The 19,286-nt window shown below is 40.2% G+C and overlaps 1 protein-coding gene and 1 long non-coding RNA gene across 6 annotated transcripts in view; one reads left to right on the top strand and one right to left on the bottom strand.

Annotated features, from left to right (window-relative positions):
• Znf800 (zinc finger protein 800) overlaps positions 1-19,286 on the top strand; it is a 193,372-nt gene that overhangs the window by 141,216 nt on the left and 32,870 nt on the right. The window contains exons 1-3 of one of the 5 annotated variants that reach the window (XM_052719522.1): positions 3,953-4,142; positions 5,065-5,184; positions 9,797-9,892. In XM_052719522.1, coding sequence (XP_052575482.1) covers positions 5,124-5,184; positions 9,797-9,892 — 157 coding nt within the window. In that variant the 5' untranslated portion in view covers positions 3,953-4,142; positions 5,065-5,123. The other 4 variants (XM_052719526.1, XM_052719523.1, XM_052719525.1 and 1 more) reach the window with 4 other exon arrangements.
• The window catches only part of LOC128098417 (uncharacterized), a 41,350-nt gene continuing 32,825 nt past the window's right edge, over positions 10,762-19,286 (bottom strand). Inside the window, exon 4 of the long non-coding RNA XR_008214254.1 lies at positions 10,762-17,398. This is a non-coding gene — a long non-coding RNA (uncharacterized LOC128098417). The remainder of the gene's footprint in view (positions 17,399-19,286) is intronic.

Below are 19,286 nucleotides of genomic sequence, written 5' to 3'. Positions count from 1 at the left end.
CAATAATTACGTGTGTCAATGTGTCTTAGTCTCTAACACTGAGAATAAGAAAGAGTAACTTTAAACCATATAATAGAATTTGGGTTACTCAATAGGATGTACTTCTAGACTTTTAAGAAGTAATACCAGTTTGAGCCAGTGAGATTCTGTCTCAAAAAAAAAAATTAAGGTTGTTATAATTTATCTAGACCTCTCATTTCTGTGAACAATTTATCTGAGATAACTCAAACAGAGGGGGCCTGTGGCTCATGTTTTCAGAGGTCCTACTTCATACTTCTTGGCTTTGTTGGCTCTGGGACCCAAAGTGAGGCTGAACATCACAAGCAAAATCATATGGCAGAACTGTTCATCTCATGGTAGGCAGAAAGAACAAACAGAGAAAGAGACCTGAACCAGATATAACCTTCACTGTTACATCTCCAGTGATCTTCCTCCAGACAAACCCAAAGTTTTCACACCTCCCAAAACAGTGTCACCAAATTGGGAAAAAGTGTTCAACATATGGACCCCTGGGATATAGTTCACATTCATACCTGGGATGGTTTGTGAACACTGTCTCTAAAGGTAGAGTGAAAATTCTAGGTAACCAAAATTTCTTTAAGTTCTAGAGCACCATGAAATTTCAGCTAAGTCCTTATGATTTAGCTACTCCATTTTGACTTCATATTTATTGAGAAAGGTTCTCTTGTAGCTCAAGCTAGCATCAAATTGTCATGTAGACAAGAATGGCCTTGAACTCCTCCTACCTTTGCCTCCTGGGATCACTATGCCCACTGTGTACATAGTATCTTGACATATCACACCTTTCAAGCTGGCAGGATCTATTGGTTCATCCTTCATATACAATGTGATGGATCCCAAACAGCTATGATATAGTGAGGGCAACACAGAAGAGTATTAGTGGCTAAATTCATGAGTTCCCATGTCAAATTGCTTCAGATGTTGGCTCAACCGCTTGTCAGCTGCAAATCTATTTTTTTTTAACCTCAGTTTCACTATAGAATGGAAGAGGGAAACATCATTGGATTGCTGATGGCATTAAGAGTTAGTACTTGAAAACATTTTAAGGACTAAATGCATCTTAGATATTAGTACTGTCATTACAGTAGGGAGCTACCCAGGTCTGGACAGCAGTTAGTCTGGTTACTTTGTATTTCTGGGTCTCTGTCTTCTTAGGTATAAAGTAAGGTTTACTATGTAATTCCCATGGTTTATTTTCATTTTTAAAATTCTATGACCCAGTATTTAGGGTCTGTTTTATCTACATCTCAATTTTGTCTGTATTTTCCAGATTTTTAAAAAATTTACTTAGCAATTTTAGGACCTTCTAGTGATGACCAGTTATTTGTAACACTGCACTTATAAGTGATAATTTTTATTAAAAATTTAAAAACACTTATATGTGTATGAGTGTTTTGCTTGCTTGTATGTAATTCGCATCACATGTACCTGGTGCTTCTGGAGGTCAGAAGGGGATTGGATCCTCTGGAATTGGAGTTATAGTTGTGAGTCACCATGTGGGTGCTGGGAACCAAACCCAGGTCCTCTGCAATAGCAACAAGTGCTCTTAACCACTGAGCCATCTCTCCAGCCTCCATAAAACAAGTTTTAAAACTAATACTCAGAAAGCAAACATTTAAATTCCCATACATAATACTTTCCTGGCTTAGAAAAATTTAGTATTTATTTTTATGCATAGGATAAATACTTAAGGTATAAAATTAAGGAAAATATCCTTTGAAACAAAAATATTTTACTTTAAATTTTACCACTCAACTATCTCCAATGTTGATAGTCTTGTCTTTCATTTTTTCCATTGCAGTTTTGAGTGGTGTGTACATTTTTGTATTTATTTTGTATTACTATTTTATATAATTTCACATAATTATAGCCATTTAAAAGAGTGGAATTTTAACTATTTACAGAACACTGTAAGATATGTTAACAGCTTTCCTTTCGACTGCTAACTCTTATTAAAATCTTCTATGCTTCAGACAAAAGCATCTATAATTATAGCTCCATTACATTTCAAAAAAATACATCATTTTGGTTCCATACAGCTAATATTGGACAAGATAATTTTTGTGCATATGTGATATACGGACTGTGTGTGAACAGGATAAAGGTCCACGTTGTATGTCTTAAATTGCTCTCAGGTCTCTAACTGAACCCAGGCCTCAGCGGTTTGGTTATGCCAGCTGGCCAGCAAGCCCCGGGATTCTTCTGTATTGGTTTCCTCAGCACAGGGATTGCAGGTGCACTGCCACTACCACTACAGACTTGGTATTTTTTCTTTTTTTCCCCATATTTTTTTTTAATGATTCTTTGTGAATTTCACATCATGTACCCCAATCACACTCATTTCCCAGTCCGTCCATATCTGCCCTCCACCCTTGTGGTATTTTTCTTTTCTTTTTGTTTTTTGAGACAGGATTTCTCTGTGTAGCTTTCTTTGGCTGTCCTGCAACTCGCCCCATAGCCCAGGCTGGCCTCGAACTCAGAGATCCGCCTGCCTCTGCCTCCTGAGTGCTGGGATTAAAGACGTGCGCCACTGCTGCCGCTCTGTCCCGCAGAAACTCAGGTTTTCTTGCTTGCTTGCAAGCACTTTACTGACAATGTCATCTTCCCAAACCCCAAGTAAGATTTTTAGAGGTTGTATAATACCATCACATAGAAGTAGCAATTTATAGCATATTGACCTATAATCTCCATTTGTTTCTTGACAGTGGGACAGATCATACATAATATATACTACGTAGCTGCAGATCATTTTTCTATCCTATTCTGTTCCAATTGGACAGGACCTTTGCAAGCATTCTATTTAACAATCCCACTAATTGTTTACAAACTCCATTTGTTTATAAACTTTGGGATTTTCAAAATGGATTTTGGTGATTTTCTTTACAAACACAGAGCTGAGCGTGGTGGCCAGCCTGTAACCCCAGCTTTAAGAAGGAAAGCACAAACAAAGGCAGGAGAATCCTGAGGTGAAGGTCAACCTGGACTACTCAAGTGAGTACCGGGCCAGCTGAGTGACTTAGCAAGACTATGTCAAAAATAGAGCCTACTACCTTCCTAAAATTTACTGTTTCGGAAGCTCACAAACTGGAAGCTTAAGTTAGATAGATAATCGTGGTTTTCGTTAATCTTAATAAGGGCAAATGGGCGCTCTTAAACTATCCTGACCAGTAGCTGTCACACACTTGAAGTTAGCAAGGACAAGAATTCCATTCTCAGTGTTGGGAAGATAAGGGCAGCAGCTACTCGCCATGAGAAGCAGCTCGAGGTTTGCAGACTTGACAGAAGACGGTCATCTTCAACATTCGGGGATTTTCCAAGCAGGATGCTGGGGCCAAAGAAGCAAAGTGCGTGCTAGCCAAGGGATCCAACTTCACTTTCAGGTTTGCACCATCAGGACGCTGCAGGAGTACCAATCTCCTACCAATCGTTCTCCTCCTGGGAGCCTGATGGAGACTCTGGTCTCCCAAGTTCCAGGAGGCACATTTACACAACTGTTGGCTAGCCAACACCTGACAGCCTTTTCGGATCGCGTCGACTTCGGGCTCACACTCTGAGTCGCCTTCCCAAGCCTGCCTGGTTCGGGTTGGCCGAAGCGCGCAGCGCGGAGCAACAGTTTGGTGCCCGAGCGAGAACAGCGCGTGCCCGGAGGAGGACGCGTCCGCGGCTCTCACACCTCCGGACGCACGCAGCTTCGGGCTTGGGGCTCCGCAGCCGCCGGCGGCGGCGGCAGGACGCACGGGCGCGCGCCGGCGAGGCCCGCCATCCAGCCCGCCGCCCCCGGCGCCGCCAGCCCCGCAGCCTCCCACCCCCCCGAGGCCGGCCCCGCGCGCGCGTCGCCTCCCCACCGGGGCTGCCCGCCGAGCGCATGCGCGCCGCGCTGCCGGGCGTGCCGGCCACACTCCCCCCACCCACTCCGTGAGCTTGTCACTTCCTGCCCTCGCCCCATCTCCGTCCGGGGTCAGTCAGTCGCTCCCTGTCGCCGCCGGAGACTTCTCTGCTTCCCCCTTCCTACCCTCTCCACGGCGGTCGCTCAGGCTGTCCGGGGAGGGGGGCGGCCGCGAGAAGAACGGGACTGACTTCAATAAAGTTTCCCGAAGCATCTGCGACCCGCCAGGCCCCAGGTGGGGGACCCGCGCAGCTCCCCGCCCCTCTCCAAAGCCCCGGGGGACCGTTGCAGGTGGAGCGGCGCTGAGGGGAGCCCGGCTCGGTGCGGCCGTTGCTCTGGCGAGGGGCGCCTCAGTCCTGCCCGCTCCGGTTCCAGCTCCTTCGGCTGCTGCGCCCGGCGGTTCCTCCTGTCAACTGCCTGCGCCCGCGCGCCGCCAGCTCGCCGGCCCCGAGCGCGGAGGGCCGCCTTGAGCCGCCACCGCGGCCCGGGGACGTGGTGAGCTCTAGCGCTTCCGCGTCCGCGCCGCCGGGGGACTCTTGGGGAGCGCGCCGGGCCGCAGCCCGCTCGGCTTCGCGCGGTGCGCCCGGGGCTGCGCCAGGTGGGGCCCTCCGCCGCGTCGTGCGCCCGCCTGGTGCCGCGGCCCGCCCGCTCGCCCGCCCGTCCCGGGAGTTGAGTAAGTTGGGCGCACTTGGCGGCGCGGACCCGACCTGCTCCGGGGAGACCCCGACGCACGTGCGTGGCGGGAGGGCGCGAGCGGGTCCTCGGCCGCGCAGGGGCTCCGGTCGCGCCCCGCTCTCCGCGCGCTCGCCCGCCCGGCCCGGCCCGGCCCGGCCCGGCCCGACTCGGCTCGGCCCGGTCCCGCCCGGCCCGGCCGGCGAGGCCGCAGCCGCCTGCGCGGCCATCCAGGCCTTGGCCGTGCGCTGCGCTGCGCTGCGCGCCGGACGCTGCGTTTCCGGGTAGGGCGATGAACCTGTGCGGGGGACTTGAGGCTTGGAGGCCCGGCGGGCGTCCGTTTCTTTTCCGAGCGGAGGGTGCGGGGCCCCGGGGTGGGAGAGCAGAGAGCGCATGGTGGGATGGATGGTCTGTGGAGACTGCAGCCACAGCCACCCCGCCAAGTTCAGGGTCGGTCGGTGACGGGTTTGTGCTTCTGTCCACAGCCAAGCCGCAATGAAGAGCTTCTCACAGTGAAGAGGAAAATAGGTCGTACCCATTAAAAATGCCTTTGAGGGACAAATACTGTCAAACTGACCACCATCATCACGGATGCTGTGAACCAGGTAAGTCCGTTTTCTTGCCCAGTGTCTTTGCTCTCCTCCATCAGAGCCACTCTGCCTTCAGTGTTGTCTCTTAAGAAGTCTTCCCTAACTAACGCGGGGTCTGTTTCTCCAGCGTAAAACCCAAAGCCGGGACAAACTAGAGATCTCCCTTGCTTGGTCCCCTAGAGAAAGTGCTGCAAGTGTCACCGTCAATCATTTCCACAAGATCAGTCAGCTTCTTTTCCTTTTTCAAGGCTTTCAGTTAGTGGTTTACTCCACGCTCTGAATGTTTCAAACGGAAGGAAAAGGCAAAGCTAGCTAGCTGGATGGGTGGTGGAGTACTAGCATTCATCTTCATGAACATTGCTTATCACTGAAGTAAGTTTCCCAAGCAGGTTTTTTTTTTAAACCGTAGGATAATGTTTATGCCCTGTCCCGCTCAAATGTTTAGTTTGGGTCAAGAAGATTGATTGCACTTGAAGGGAAAAAGTTTTTTTTTTTAAATTTAAAAACATCTAAAATGTTTGGGATAGAATTTATTGTATTGCAAATTACTTAGAATACTTAAGTATATTTCAGGTATTTTTCAGTTGAAGTGATTCGGTTAAATTTATGATATTAAAACTTTTTGACTCACGAAAAATATTAGTGAATTCTAATTTGACAGACATTGTACTTGTAAGCTATTGATGGTTCTTAGAACTTTGGCCTTAACTTAAAAGGGCATCATGGAAAACATACTGTTACTACAGATAAAGGCTGTTTTATTCTGGTTCAAAGACAAGTGTTTATCACTTTTTACTTAAAAGTTACCAGAGTTGGTATGTTTTTTTCTACTTTGGCTTGTTTTTAATTGAAATATTTTAATTACACTCATGTATTTAGGTTTTTACCATAGTTTATTTTAAATAATTTTTTTTGAGAAGGGAAAAATGGTAGTAATAAAGGGGAAGAAACTCCTTTTAAGAAAACATTGCTGAACATGACAATAACCATTTGGCTCCAGCCTTGTGTCTGTTGTATTTTGTTGTGTCAGTAATCCTAATAGAACAATTGCCTCTAGTTTTTATTCAGCTCCTGGACCATCTAATGTCAGCGCCCTTCATGCTGACTTCTTGTGTATCTGAGGTGAAGATGTATTGCTTACATAGTCTGGAGTTGAATAGCATTTACTGTTTGCTCATTCATTTCTTTAACAAGTCATTATTGAGCACCTCTTAGGTGCCAGGTGTTACCCAAGGCAATGGGGATATAAATGGTGAAGAAGACCGTGCTTTTTTTATAGCTTTTGAGTGGGAAGAGATAGATTTAAACAAATAAATAAGGTAATTTCTGAACATGATTTATGTTAATTAAGTATTTAAAAGACTTAATGCCTTTAAAAATGCTTCCTGGAATTTAATTTTTTAATGTGGATTGAATTTTTTCTTTCCCATTAATAAGAAATCAGTAAATACCATTAATTAAAAAAATTAAGTTACTGCTTATTAATATTTTCTTCCTTAGGTAGAACTAAATACTTAGGAATGTTTATTTCAATGGAAAGCTAGACATTTGCTGACTTTTGGGTTAGTTCATTGTCATTATTTCAGGGGAGGCCTGTGCTGAGTGAGGACATTTCCAGATCTGAAAGAAGTATGGTATAATAGTGATTAAGATGTCCTCCGATGGAGGGATGATGATGTGATGTTTGAGAAATTCTTTAATGGGCTTTCATGAGTGGTCTGTCTTCATTTGCATTATGAACAGAGGGTGAGACCTCAGATGAGAATGTTCCTGAAGAGACCATTATGTTTTGATGGAATGGGTCAATTTATAGTGAGGGGTGGCATTAGAAGTCACACACACACACACACATATTCTCATTTTAACAATTTTTTTAAACAGAAGTTTTCAGCTGTTAAAAGTACAATGGTACAAGGAATCTGATGTAAGCGTCATGCACTTAATCATTTATCAGTACATGGAAAATCTCTTTTCCATCATCTTTTCTTCACTTTCCCCGACAATTCTCTCTTCTGTTCTCCAACTTCTCCCCCAACTTCTGTATTTTGGTAACAAATCCTGGATATCATAATTAGAAAGGTCTTTAAGGAGCTTGTTTTAAGGCAGGCAAGAACTACAAAAATAGATAGGTGCTCTTGGAAGAGTGTAAAGTAAAATGTTCTGAGGGTTTGGGTGTTTTTTGTTGGGGGAGATAATGTTTTTTAAATGTTTATAGCCTGGATGAGTCTGATCATCTGATCTTGGAACAGGCAACAGGTTGTATAAGAAGACATTTTAGAATGTGTGTGTGTGTGTGTGTGTGTGTGTGTGTGTGTGTGTGTGTGTGTATACACACACATATATATGTATATATAGATGTATACACACATGTATACATATAGATGGATACATATACATACATATATTTGCAAACACATTTCAAATGAAAAAGTATATTTTAACAGTGGGAGCTACACAGATATGTCTACTAAGTAAATGTGTCCATGCAGACAGAGCTAAGACATCAGGCTTATTTAGAATATTGTCTCAGGGTGTGTATGTGCTCTAGTGGAAGTGTTGTGAGGTCGTTGATAAGAAACTTTGCTCTAGTCCTGAAGTTGGATATTGTCACATGGAAATGGAAGTGGTATATTACAGAAAGTTTTCTGGAGCACACCCCCAAATGAGGAACTCTGACAAAGTCTCTTTCTCCTCAGAGCTCTCCTTTACCGTCTCTGTTATTTTTCTTTTTTCTGTTCTCTGATTCTCTGCTTCTTGTCCCTTAGAAAGCCAAACCATAGTTCTCTGCAGTTGATAGATTTTCACTCTCTTTGTAGCTAATTATGCTTTATAGTTATTAATTGCTATCATACACAAGTACTGAAAAGCAATCCCTCTAATTCAGCACTAACAGACTGCTAATAAACCTCTGCTCTTGTCGCTTTTAAAGGTTGATTTGACTTACATTTTGTGAAAAGATTGTTTTTGGTGCAAGGAAAACAGTTGTACATGATATTGCTGATGTTGCTGGAATGTTTACTGAGCACTTGCTATATCCCAGGCTGTGTTTTGATTAATTTTTATCATATCTTATTTAATAATTACAAAGTTCCCTTTTTTTTTTTTTTTTTGGTAATTTGTTAGCTCCATGTTAGAGACAAGGAAAAGAGATCTGAGCATTTAGCTGTCTTAGTTATACCTCATCAAAGAGCCACACAATTGACATGCAGGAGTGTGCCTCGGAGACTTAAATTTCTTATTACTGCAGTTACTGTCATTGTTCTCAGACTGAGTTAGTTGTCTGTGTATATTCTTTTTATGCACCTGAAGTGTGTAAGATTTTATTTGGTGAGATGATACGGTCCTGAGAAGAGGTTCCTCTTACTTGAGTACTTGAAGTGTGAAGGAGAGTCTAGGGCTGCATCTGTATGCCTAGCACCATAGCCTCAGCTTATCTGTGTCGAAAATGGAATTGCTCTCCAGGCCTAAGATGCCAAGCGGCAGTAGCACATCCAGTTGAAGGGAACTTGCTGCCCCAACCCCTACACAGAGAGAATGGTCCCTGAGTTATGATGGCATTAGTTGGGTAGGACATTATGTTCTTAAAAGTAAGTAAATGGCCAGTTTTTCTTCCCTACAGCCTGCTATTTGACAAGTGATAGAAACACAGTTGTCCTTTTCAGCTACCTTGTGTCACGTGATCTCATTTTTCTGCTCATCTGAGAATTTGCAAAGGGGAGGGGGCAATAATGCTACTAGATATGAAAGTGAAAATTTTTATTTTTAAAATGGAAAAGTTATTTTTACTTTATTTCTAAAATGCCTAATTTCTATGCTCTGAAGTAATAGAAATGTGAGGCAGAAAGTGAACATTATCCTTGGTAAACCACCCTCACAAAACCTTTGCTAAATTCTGTTGGTACCCTTCCAAGATAACTTTCTCTTATCATCTACACACATACCGATATCAACTAAATTTCTCTATTTCTGTATCTGCATAAATATGTATTAATGTAAATAGGTCATCGTCTATACCCTGTTTTTATTATTTAACAATACTGACATCCTTTGTTGTCAGTACAGTAGAGCTGGCTGGTGCTTTTCAGCTGTTATGTGACTATTTCATAGCTTTTAGTTTGGTCCCTATAAAGAGACTTCGAAATTTGAAGTTTCTCTCAGTTAATACAGTGCTACAGAGTACTTCAATGGAAGTCTTGTATGCCTATAATTCTATACTTGTCTATTTCTTTCTTAGGCAGTTGGGTTTGAGTTTTGTTCTCATGATTGTCCAGGGTGCTTCATCAGGTTTTTTTTTTTTTTTTTTTTTTTTTTAAGGCTTTTGGAAGGGTTTACTGGGTATGGTTAAGCCACCATAGCCTTAAGGGTTTTTGTTAAATATAGTTCTCTAAGGGGAATAAAAAGGCAAACAGTATCTGCTGATGCCAAAGCAGTAAGCATTGGCTGTCAGACCTAATAACTAGCCTTGATTGAGTCTTTAATACTGAGAATGATTGAGGTTTTCCCTCCATTGCTTCATTTGTCTTATAATTCTCATTATTAACATGATTGTGGCAAACTATTGTTTAATAGAAAGTGATTTAAATAACCCTTTTTTGTGGGTTGGGGTGTGTGTTTGTCTCCCATGTAGTTTATATCCTGGAACCTGGAGATCCTCCTTTGTTACAGCAACCACTACAGACATCCAAATCTGGTATTCAGCAAATAATTGAGTGCTTTCGATCAGGTATGAACATTTTAGTTATATTTTTCAGACATCACACAGTAATTAAAAACTATCTAGAAAGCCTGTATATTAGTTTTCTTTATAGTATATTTGAGTTGTCATATTTTTAAGACAAATGAATAAATATTGACCTAGTCTGGAAATTTTCAATACTACCTACTAAATAGTAATTAAAATTTTTTTTTAACTATAGTTTAGAGGAATCTAGTATATTTTAAGATAAAATGCTGTTACTTCTTAAGGCAGTCAATTATTCTGGTTCTTTATAAACTTGGGTGTAAATTATATTAAATTATGTGAGATATCATTCTAGATTAATTTCTTATCATTTCTGTTTTAAGGGCTTACCTCCTGCCAAACTCTAGAGTTTTCATTATCTTCACTAGAGCACAGGATAGAAAAAAAGACTTGTTCTAGCCCTGATACCTTTAGATACGTTTATTAAGTTTTTATTCCTTTTCTTTAAAATTTTATTTTACACTTATGAATGTTTTGACTACCTGTATGTCTTTGTACCACTTGCATGCCTGGTGCCCACAGAAGCCAGAAGAGGGCATTGGAGCCCTTGGAGTATAGTTATAAACAGTTATGACCTGCCATGTGGGTGCTTGGGAATTGAACCTGGGTTCTCTGGAAGAGCAGTGAGTGCTTTTAACCTCTCAGCCACTTGTCCAAACCCAAGCTTCTGTTTGTTGTAGATTATTATAGGAATTGGCTATGTTATATTTGTAAAGTTACAGTTCAGTGCTTTAGAATAGGTGTTATGCATTACATGTAAGTGACTGAGAAGTGAGGGCTCCTGTGTTATCAGTGAGATCATAGATTGCTATGATTCTTACAACTCTTTATGTATTTTTCATAGATTTATGTTCGGACATCACCGTTCAGTCAAGCATCAATAAGCAGATAAATACAATGAATTGGCACCTAATTAATGGATAGTAGGATCTCATCATTATTTAAAATAATAATAATAATAATAATAATAATAATAATAATAATAATAAGTTTTTTGAAGTCCTTGTTTTAAAATAGCATAGGGAGGGATAGGAGAGTTGGTTCAGTGGTTAAGAGTACTTATTATCCTTGCAGAAGACCCACGTTCAGTTTTCTGCATCCATGTAACACTTTATAGCTGCCTGTAACTCTTAATTCCAGGGGAACCAACATCCTCTTCTCATGCAGGTGACTTCATACATGTAATATGTATATATGTATGTATACATACATACACACACACTCAGGCACACACAAACAAAATACATTAATAAATTGTTTTTAAAGAAAAAAATTGTAGAGAAGTGAAATAAACATTTGCTTTACTTTATGATTCAAAGAAATAGATTAACTTTTTCTCTGAGCTCCAAGAACCATTTTGTGGACTTAGACATGGCTTTTATGTCTGTTGTCTTTACTACAAGAAGTGTCACAGTGCCCGTCTTATAACTATCTTTATGCTAGGTGTCTACCTGATTTTGAATATTTGTTGTTGTTACTTTTGATACCCATCCTTGATTAACAGAATAATCTAAAGTCAAAGTCACCTATGATGAATAGACAACTTTCATTTGTTAGGAGTGGTTTATATTTCTTGCATAAGAGAATATTAGTTCATTTCTGTTTGTTTTAGCAATTTTAAAACAGAGATAAATATTTTTTTGTTCTTTGTAATGAAAATGAGAATAATAGTTTTTCCCATTTAGTAGTATAACTTGGCTTCTTTTAAAAAATTCAAAATTTAGAGTTAAGGTTACTTTTTACTGCCTTAGTTTATTACTGTATTATTTTATGATTACTCCATAAACGATTTATCTTATAAAATGCTTTTCAGAAGGTTATGTATACAAAGTTAGTGTGTTTTTTTTTAATTTTGGAAGGTGTTCTATTGCTGTAAAGAGACACCATGACCATGGCAACTCTTACAAAAGACTTTATCAAGGCTGGCTTACAGTTTCAGAGATTTAGTTCATTATCATCATTGCAGGGAGAATTGAGGTATGCATGATACTGGAACAGGAGCTGAGAGCTACATCCTGGTCCACAGTCAGAGAGGGAGAGAGAGAGAGATACACTGGGCCTGGGTTGGGCTTTTGAAACCTCAAAGCCCACCCCCAGTGACAAATTTTTTTCAACAAGGTCACACTTCCTAATCCTAATCCTTTTAGATAATGCCACTCCCTGGTGACCAAGCATCCAAGTATATGAGCCTAGAGGGGCTGTTGTTGGTTGTTTTTGCTCTTTTGCAGGGCTCGCCACCCAGCTCCCAAATAAATACACAGGGAGACTTAGTATTTCTTTGAATGCCCAGGCTTAGCTTAGCTTATTTGCTTGCCAGCTTTCCTCAACTTTAATTATCCCATCTACCTTTTGCCTCTGGGCTTTTTCCTTTTCTTACTTCTGTAAATCTTACTTTCACTCTTACTCTGTGGCTGGCTCCTTTTCTCGCTGCTTCTTTCTTGCTGTTTCTTCTTTATTCCTCCCAGATTTCTCCTATTTGTTCTCTGCCCGCCAGCCCCGCTTATCTTTTCTCCCCACTGGCTATTGGCCATTCAGATCTTTATTAGACCAATCAGGTGTTTTAGACAGGCACAGTAACACAGCTTCACAGAATTAAACAAATGCATCATAAAAGAATGCAGCACAGCTTTACATCATTAAACAAATGTTCCACAGCATAAACGAACACATCTTAAAATAGTATTCCACAACAGGGGCTATTCCCACTCAAACCACTAGAGAAGGAAACCAGAGATGAAGTTAGTGTTCTCTTCCTGCACTGCAGTCATTGGTTGTCTGTGTTTGCCAGTTCTTTACTACATAAGCTACAGATGGGGCAGTGAGATAGGTGATCAGAATCGATGTCATTCCATAGTTGTTTGTTTGTCTTTTGAAATGTGTTTGTTTTAGTTAGAGATTTTATTGCTGTGATAAAACACTATGACCAAAAGCAACTTGGTCAGGAAAAGGGTTTATTTCATCTTACACTTTTACATCACAATCCTTCATTGAAAGAAGTCAGGGCAGGAACCTGGGAACAGGAGTTGATGCAGAGGCCATGGAGGAAGGCTGCTTACTGGCTTGCTTCCCATGGCTTACTCAGCCTTCTTTCTTACAGCACCCAGGCCCACCTGCCCAGGGATGGCACCACCCACAGTAGACTGGGCCCTCCCTCATCAGTCACCACTCAGGAAAATGCCCCACAGACAGGCCTAGAAACCAATCTAGTTGGGGGATTTTTTCAGTTGAGGCTCTCTTCCTCTCAGATGACTTAACTTGACATACAGTTGATATAAAACTAGCTAAAAGTGCTTTAAAAAAAATTTCCCCAACACATTGAGTTATTTTTTAATATAGAAAAATTCTGAAAATAACTATAATTTAAATTAGAGGTGATTTAGAAATGTGCAGAGTTGTGCAGAGAAATTAATTTTGGATTAAGGGAGAATTAATTCATTATTGTGTCCCATAAGTCAGAAATTTTAATTTCCCCAGGACAATAATCTCTCACATATCTAGTCAATCTAAAGTCTACTGAAGCAGCTCTTTGTAGGACAAAGGTGTTTCAGGCTAAGGTAAACCTTAGGAGAATGACTTACGGGTTTAATGTCCATTCTGACTTGAGATTCAGTTCCTCCCTGACCCAGTCTTCTATAAGCACACCCTCAGTGACTCATCTCTTTCCAGCCTCTTTCCACTGTATCTAGGTCACACACTTTGTGTTGAAAAAACTATCCTGGTAGTGCTGTGTATCCGATAGGTACTTGACAGTACAACTGTGAAGTCCATGAGTCTGCTTAGTAAGTGACAGGCTAACTCAGGTTGGATAGGAGTGCTGTAGGATCTGCCTGCATCTTCAAGCTCAGATGTTGGTCTTCAACTCCTGTGCCATCTTTGAGTTTCTTACTTCCTTCCTTCCACACTGGGCTGTCCCTGAGCTGATACTAATTCCTACCCAAGCTGGAAACCCCTAAAGGCCTGTCTGGAGAAGAAGTTGACTCATCTTCACCAGCTCATGTGTGCTGCATTGACTCCTGGGCAGTTTTAACCCATTCTTACTGCTTTAGATTTCAGTGTTTGTGTTTGCTTTGTACTAGTTTCTTGGCTTTAAATAAAAAATTCTTTCTGACCTCTGCTATCTATTATTTCTAACTGCTTGATTTGTAAAATTTAAGTAGTTTTTTTTTTGGGGGGGGGAAGAAATGATAATGTGGATATAACAGTTTATAGGGCAAAAAGAAAGCTTCCCCTACCCCTTTGCACAAGTGACTACTGGTGCCTAGTTGTGTCCTCTTCCTTTTATCCATGCATAAGCATATTCTTGTTTCCTCCCAGTAGAAATGGTAGCAGATGTACATTCTTGTCTAGCTTTGCTTCGTGGGTAGATTTGGTTGTTGAAATTACTGTAGAGTTAAATGTGGCTCTACATTTTCTACTCTGAACCCTGATGGATGACTTGAAAGCTGCTGTTTGCTCCAAATACTAGCCTCTGGTACTACCTATTCCATGCCCTATGCCTTCCAGGAGTCTTATCATGCCTGAATAAATACTTGTAGGATCACACCTGAGATGTGATGTCCTCAGGCTTCCCTCCTTTTTCTTAACATGTTTGGCTGATCTTCTTCTCTCACTCCCTTCAAAACACAGTTTTGAAGAAAAAACACACAACACCTTTAGATATTTACTGAACATCTTTTAGATATTTATTTACACTGATTTAGTTGAGATTATATTCTTTTAGTCTCTTAGTCATCTTACAGAGGCAAAGAAGCTGTAGAATGCCCCAAAGTTAGAAACAGGAAAATGAGGGAAGGTGTCCAGCATTCAAACAAAACTAGTCTTTAATATGAAAGTGACATGTTAAAATTTAAATGTATTATAAAAATATTATATCAAATTATAGAGAAAAGGTTCTGTACATATAGAATATACTATACTACTATATGTAAGGAACTTCATCGTCCCCTCCCCAGGAAAGAATAAATTGTTAATTTGTGGTATGCTGGTGAAAAATAAGTATTTTGTGTAATAGTTCTTGCTGTTGCCTTCCTAGATTTTATCATCTCAAAGTACTTTTTTTCTGATTGAAGTAACTTTAGTTGAAGTTAGTGTAAGCCATGACTGAATTTATGTTGCTGTATTTTTAATTCTAGATAAGCTTAGCATGGAAGTAAGGTCTGTGAAAGGTATATAACAGAGAGTGCTCTATTCTTTGATGGGATCTTTCTTTCTTTGTGTGTGTGTGTGTGTGTGTGTGTGTGTGTGTGTGTGTGTGTGTGTGTATACCTGTGTGCATGAATGCAGTGTCTGAGGAGTCCAGAAGAGGACATCCAATCCCCTGGAACTGGAGTTATAGGCGGTTGTGAGCCACCTGACATGGATTCTGGGAACTGAAAGTAGTCATTTGGAAGAGCAGCAAGTACTCTCAACCCTGAAACTCTCTTCAGTCTCTGATATATATTTTATATCTAAAGTTATATTATCTTTAAACAAACAAACAAACAAACAAACAAACCACTGCCCGGCAAGTAGGTATAGTTTTAAAGTAATTTTATCCTACTTATAAATTTATGTGCCAGTATTCCATTTCGAAACTCTTACCCTTTGGCATTTTTTTTTTAAGATTCTGGTTGATGATCTATTAAGCAGTTAGCAGTGACTTCTAATTTAATTTAAGAACCTAAGCAAGAAAGAGAGCAATTTTTTTCAAAAAGGAATTGTTTAGAGAAAATCAGCATGGCTCTGTTTCTCAGGATTCAGAGTGTAGACGAACTTTATGTTGCTGTCTAGATGACCCTGCCTGTTTCTTGGGTGAGGAGGAATTTTAGTATGACAGAGCCTGTGTCTGCTGTGACAAAGCAATCAGAAAAATGGTAGCTGATTTTGAAGAAATCCATTGTGTTCTGATGTGAAAAATATAACATCTTAAATGGTGGCTGAAACTAGAGGAAATCTTTTAATATCTGTTTATGCAACAAGACACATCTTACCTTTTCCTTTGTAAAATGTTTGTATGTGGAATTAGAAAACCTTTTTGATTATCAAGTCAACTACACATAGATTGAAAACAGTGATACTCATAAATATATAGAAAGTTATACTGAAAGTCATTCAGGCATTGTCCTGAGGATAGTAGTACAAGTGAGTGTCAAAGAGAACTTTTCCTTTAGGTATCTTGGCATAGTAGGTACATAGAACAGTAACTACGTACAGGATAGTGGGGAAAGTTGGGTAGATGTAAGGGGCACTGAGAGTGCAGGTGAGAGCGTCTTATAGGAAGGTCAGAGAAGGCATACTGGCAGAAGTGACTGCTTACCTGGATCTGAAGTGTCATAAGTGAATCAGACTAGGGAAGGAGACGTTATAGTAAGAATAACATGGGTGATGGCATACAAAGGACAGAGGAGCAAGAGAACATTTGTTGTATTTCTTGTTAATTTTTTAAAATTTATTTTATATACCAACCACAGTTTCCCCTCCTTCCTCTCCTCCCATTCACCTCCCTTCTATCCCCCGCCCCATCCACTCCTCCTCCATCTCCATTCAGAAAGGGTTTATTGTATTTTTGACCCAAAAGAAATTGGTGTGCCTGAGTCAACAGTAACTGGTGTGTGTGTGTGTTTGCATTTTGAGGAAAGTGTTTATAACTGATAGGTTAGAGGAGATAATTTTTTAAATGCCTATTGGGAGTAAGTAATATGCTCGGTACTGAATATAACTATCTAACTAGGATTAATTAAGAAATTGATGTCTTTCTTTTTCTATGATTGAGAGATCCTAGTGAACGAAGTGGTTACTTAATTCAAGGATATAATCTTTTGCACTTCACTATTTTTAAATTAATTATAACCATGTTTATATAAGATGGGTAATGTTTTCAATATGCTGCTATTCACTTATTTAAATTTAAAGTTGAATTAAATCTTAGTTTTTTTAATTGTTATGTCTATGTGTGTGTATATGTGTGTGTGGGTTTACATATGAGTGTAGGTACTTGCATGGGCCAGAGGTGTTAGAACCCTTGGGGAACTGGAGTTGTAGGCAGTTGTGAGAACCAAACTTGGGTCCTCTGCAAGAGCAGATGCTCTTAGTCACTGAGCTGTCTTTCTAACCCCTTTAGTTGCATTTTTTTAGTTAAATAGATTTCTTTGTTTTTCTTCAACCTTTTTTCCTTCAATGTTTTGACTATTTTAAAAAAAGATTTATTTATTTTTATTTTATGTGTGCAAGTGTTTTGTTTGCATGCATGTTTGGTACCATGTGCATGCCTGGTACCTACAGAAGCCAAAGAGGTTGTTGGATCCCCTGGAACTGGATTTATGGATGCTTGTGAGCCTCCACATGGGAGGTGGGAACCAAACCCAGGTCTTCTGCAAGGGCAGTAGGTACTTTTTACTGCAGAGCCATCTCTCGAGCCCCAAAGGTATAGTCCAGATTGCCTTGCTCATGATCCTCTTGCCTCTGCCTCTTCAGTATATCATGCTGCTGGTGCATTTACCACAGTAGGTTCTGTTGACAATTTTTAAAGGCAAGATTCAATCTCTATTTTGAATATAGTGGATCTTTTAATTTAGAATTAGTATGTATAATTTTCATTTTTTTCTTCCCACTAGTCCTATATTCAGCTACATTTTGTGAAACTAAATGTGCGTGCATCTGTTAAAGAGGTTTAACCAAAGTATTTAAATCCCAGGTTTACCACATCTAGTTTGTTAATCATTTTGGGGCTAGTTAGGAACCAAGTATAGCTGTCTATCATGAAATTCTTTTGTAATGTGAAATGACTAGTTTTGGTTTGTTTTGCTCTATGATACAAGGTGGATGAACCAAAAATGCAGATATTATATAGCTCTTGAAGATAATATAACTAGACTGGATCATACTTGTTATCTTTAAACACTTAGTAATGTTCTAATAACCCTTTAAGCAATATTTTGCAATAGAATTTTGAGAGATGACCCATCTTTAAAATGATAAGGGGTTGGGGATTTAGCTTAGTGGTAGAGCGCTAAGTAAAAATAGATTGCTAAAGATTGGGTTAGACACATTGAACTTTTATAGCCCCTACAATGTTTTTCTTTTTTCTTTTTATTTATTCTTCTCCTACACAATACATCTTGACAGCAGCCTCCCCTTCCTCTTCTCCTCTCAGTTCCCCCTCCCCCACCCCCTCTCCTCCAGATCCACTGCTCCTTCCTTTCCCTTCAGAAAAGAGCAGGCTTCTCAATGATATCAACCCAACACGGTATAACAAAATGCAGTAAGACTAGGCGCAAACCCTCACATCAAGACTGGACGAGGCAACGCAGGAGGAGGAAAAGTGTCCCAGGCAAAAGAGTCAGAGACACCCCACTCCCACTGTTAGAAGTTCCACAAACACCCCAAGCTAAACAACCACAGTATGAATGCAGAGGACCTACAGTAGACCCATGCAGGCTCCTGACTGCTGCTTCAGTCTCTGAGCTCCTGTGAGCCCTGCATAGTTGATTCTGTGGGCTCTGCTTTCCTGGTGTCCTCCACCCATCTGGCTCCTACAATCGTTCCTCCTCCTCTTCCGAGGGGTTCTACCAGCTCCATCTAATGTTTTGGATGTGACAGACCTTACAGTTTTAATTTCACTATGTTAAGGTAGTTTATATTTTTCAGTAGTACCAGAGCTTTGTAGACAGTCAAATGCGTGTTAAATGATAGGACATTCAGCACTTAAGTGTTCTTAAGGGTATTATGCAGAATACCTTGTCAATGAAAGTAACAAAATTAAGGTATTTATTATTAATTAGTAAGTTACTATAGCAAAGACCTGTAGGAAGTAACAACAAAAAATCTTATGCTTTATTCCTTGTGGATGCTTTAAAGAGTTGATGATTTTTGCCAATTATTCTATGTCTTTTGATCTTCCACCATAATGCTTAGTTCCTTAGGTCAGTAGCATTTCTCTGTTATTAGAACTGAACACCTTGTGGTTATAAATATAGTAAGCTTGGTGTTGGCTGCTTTGAGGATTTATAATCAATGGATAAGACAGATATTGGACTACAGTAACTATATTGATAAGTAATTGGAATTGGGGTAAGAGTTCTCATGGATAAAGGATTGAGATATATAAATTGATAATGCTATCAAGAAGCCTGAGCAAAATTCAAAATTCTCTTTCAGTAGGGAAAGAGATTCTCTGCTTTATCACATAACTCTGTATTGGCCCAGAGCCTAAAGTACTATAACTGAATTTTAAAAGGATGTTCATAAATAATCCTGTGATAAGAATTTGGACCTTTAATGAATTGGGAAATGTGATAAAAACCAAAACCAAAACCTCTTATTTTTCACTTGCAGATTTAGAAAAGAGCTGGCCGAACTAGCAGAAAATTTTCAAGAGTGATGGGAAACATTTTCTCAC

Source organism: Peromyscus californicus, unplaced genomic scaffold (assembly GCF_007827085.1).
Source record: "Peromyscus californicus insignis strain IS unplaced genomic scaffold, ASM782708v3 Scaffold_6__1_contigs__length_162567912, whole genome shotgun sequence".
Taxonomy (NCBI): Eukaryota; Metazoa; Chordata; class Mammalia; order Rodentia; family Cricetidae; genus Peromyscus; species Peromyscus californicus.
The sequence above is the reverse complement of the archived record's forward strand: the minus strand, read 5'-3'. Positions and strand labels throughout refer to the sequence as shown.